Below are 3,345 nucleotides of genomic sequence, written 5' to 3' on the forward strand. Positions count from 1 at the left end.
TGTTCCAGCGGCTCTTGAGCTGCCGGTGCTGGAACAAAGCGTCTGTGCTCGGCGGGCTCATTACTGGTTTATCTTCCCCAGGCAACAAGGTGTACGTTCACCCCGAGTCTCCCAACACCGGGGCTCACTGGATGAGGCAGGAGATTTATTTCGGGAAACTGAAGCTAACGAACAATAAAGGTGCTAACAACAACAACGCACAGGTAAATGAGGGGGGAGGGGGGGGAGGCAAACTTGAGGAGCTCTTGTTGGCTCAGCCAGGGGGTTTTGGGGGCTTTACAGTATCTAATTGAGCTGCTAGATCACTGTTGTTGTGACTTCTTCCCTTCTTGGGAAGAAGATCTTGTTTTCTTTGCTTCTCCTTAGGAAGACAATCAAAAGTGTTAAATAGATGTGTGAATGTATTTGTTTTTAGCCAATATATCTATCTCCGGAGTTGCTCAAAAAGTGGTAGTGTACCTGATAGCTCTTGATTTCCTGTATTTGCAAATTTTAGCGCATTAGTAACCTTAGCAAAACAGGGCTACAAGCTGTGAATCATCTCCTGTTAATGGTTAAAATTGCTCCATTCCCAAGTTAAAAGATTGCCATTTACAGGAAGAAAATATTGGGCTATAAAATAGATTCAGTTTATCTAAAGATCTTGTCTCTTCCATGGTTCCTTTTAGATGATAGTACTGCAATCTCTACACAAGTACCAGCCTCGGCTTCACATAGTGGAAGTGACTGAAGATGGTGTTGAAGATCTGAATGATTCCTCAAAGACCCAAACATTTGTTTTCCCTGAAACGCAGTTTATAGCAGTTACAGCATATCAGAACACTGATGTAAGTGTGGAGGTATAAAATGACAATTAAGAATAAAATCATCTTGTGGATTCAACATCTCATCTTACTATATTCTGCTTTCACTTTTAGATTACCCAGCTCAAAATTGATCATAATCCTTTTGCGAAAGGCTTCAGAGACAACTATGACTCGTAAGTACAGTTCTGTCCTCTCCTGCAGCTCTCTGCCTAGGAGGCATGATTCTGGCCTGAAATGTGGGTGGAAGAGTGTTTTTTCAGACACTACTTCAGTTATTCAGAAATAGTGATACCTCTACTGACAGCTTTGCTAGCTGATGCGCTCCTTTCAAAGATATTACATGTCTTGTCTACAAACATTACATATCTGCTTGAATAATTATTGTATTGTCTTGACCTGTCTTCCAGCAGGCTTCTGAATTTTAGTAGAAAATTTGTACCTGTAGAGCCTATCTGGCCTGCAGATTGGAGGCAGTGTATTGGGTATCTCCACTGAGCAGGCAGCTTCTGCAGGTTGTCAGCAGAGGACTTGCATAATGGTCATTTTGTAGCATCAAGTGGCTTTTGAAAAACTGGAGCTTTTTATATAAAAGTATGCTTTCTGGGAGGAGGGTGCTGCACATCATTTGAAATAGGTTGGCTGGTGGAGAACAGTGTGTGCTTGTAGCAGTAATACTAGAAAAACAAACTCCTAAATCAATAAAAATGAACATACATCCTGTTAGTTAAACCTATCCGTGATTCTAATTAAGTAGTAACTCTTTCTTCCATTTGTGTTGTACTATCATGCTGGAATTGCAAAGAACAACACTCAGTATTTCTCTTTTCTGTTGTAGCATGTACACAGCTTCAGAAAATGACAGATTAACTCCGTCTCCCACGGATTCTCCTAGATCCCACCAGATTGTCCCTGGTGCCCGATACAGCATGCAACCGTTTTTCCAAGAACAGTTTGTCAACAACATGCCTCCAGCCAGGTTTTACAACAGTGAAAGGACTGTCCCTCAAACAAACGGCTTGCTCTCACCACAGCAGAATGAAGAGGTAGCCAGCCCTCAGCGGTGGTTTGTTACTCCAGTACAGCAGCCCAGTACCAACAAACTGGACATGAACTCCTATGAGACAGAGTATTCTCCTAGCACCTTGCTCCCTTATGGCATTAAATCCCTCCCACTTCAGACATCCCATGCTCTGGGGTACTACCCTGACCCGACATTTCCATCCATGACAGGCTGGGGGAGCAGGGGCTCTTACCAGCGAAAAACGACAACAGGATTACCTTGGACCTCAAGAACAAGTCCTCCAGGTTTCTCTGAAGACCAGCTTTCCAAGGAGAAGGTGAAAGAAGAAATTGGCTCATCCTGGATAGAGACTCCACCTTCCATAAAGTCTCTAGATTCAAATGATTCTGGGGTCTACACAGGTGCTTGTAAGAGAAGACGGTTCTCCCCTAGCACTTCCAGCAATGAAAATTCCCCAACTATGAAATGTGAGGACATTAATGCTGAGGACTATAGCAAAGACACTTCAAAAGGCATGGGCTACTATGCATTCTATACTAGTTCTTAAAGCATCCTTTTATTCCAATTGGCTAATTTTTTTTCAGGGTGGCCTTGGTTTTTTTGCATTACAATTGCCAAAAAGACTCTTGCCTTCCACCTTGAATTGTTGTGTGCAATTCTAAAGAAGGTGCCAAAGCTTTCTGACTGTTGCAGGTAACAAAGTAGTGAAAGAGCAAACTATAGTAGCGTTCTTTCCCTCTCTTAGAAGGAACCACATGTGGAAGCTGTAAGCAGGAGCCTAGATTTTTTTTTACAATGTGGCTTATTAATTGGAGGCACTAAAGTGTACAGTTAGGCTTGGCTCAGAGGCCTGATCAAATCTATGCTCTCCTGAGCAAGGAAATGGGGGGGTTGGATTCCAAATTTAATTTTCTTCCCTGCCTGCTCCTCTGATGAAAGGGGGCTGAGTTGTGGGGAGCTGCACAAATGCTATGTTCTGCTTTAGACTGAGATGGCTTCTTCAACCCTTGTCTGCAACAGAATTGAGTCATATCACTCAGCTAAGGCTTTCTTTGGCAGAGAAGATGGCCAAAATAAGGCCTGCTTGCCAGGCAGGATTTTGACTTGAAGGTTTTGTTGCTAATGATGGGGTTACAATGACCAAATCTTGACTTCTCGTAGTTTAGAACTTGCATTAAAAAAAAAAAAATAGCCTCCATTCCAAAAGCCTAACCTTTATTGAGGTGGCCAAAAAAAAATTGTACAGTTGTGTTTTGTCTAGGTACACTGTAGGAAATTGTGGAATAATGTATAGATAGTTGACTTATAGCTGTTTAGTCAGAGGGACCTCCGGTGGTGCTTTGAAGTTCAAAAGTTTTTTTTTTTTGGTTAGTCAAACTTAGTGTATGGAGCATTGCAAAAAACATAAGGGATTTCTATTTACGTGTATGTAAAGTGACTTTCAGCTGCCCTGTACAAAACTGGAAGTGATGTAATTTACCCACTCTTCTTGCCTATAGTTTCAGACATTTTAAACTG

General features: G+C 42.0%; 1 protein-coding gene across 1 annotated transcript; it reads left to right on the forward strand.

The window, feature by feature from the left end:
- Positions 1–81: 81 nt before the first annotated feature.
- Positions 82–2,374, forward strand: EOMES (eomesodermin; the record flags this gene model as incomplete). The annotated part of the gene is made up of 4 exons (XM_010078658.1): positions 82–203; positions 669–827; positions 918–979; positions 1,699–2,374. Coding segments are annotated over 4 exons (1,019 nt in total), but the record flags the coding sequence as incomplete, so codon positions are not given.
- Between the last annotated feature and the right edge of the window lie 971 nt (positions 2,375–3,345).

The sequence above is a fragment of the Pterocles gutturalis genome, unplaced genomic scaffold (genome assembly GCF_000699245.1).
Source record: "Pterocles gutturalis isolate BGI_N339 unplaced genomic scaffold, ASM69924v1 scaffold11923, whole genome shotgun sequence".
NCBI classification, from domain to species: Eukaryota; Metazoa; Chordata; class Aves; order Pterocliformes; family Pteroclidae; genus Pterocles; species Pterocles gutturalis.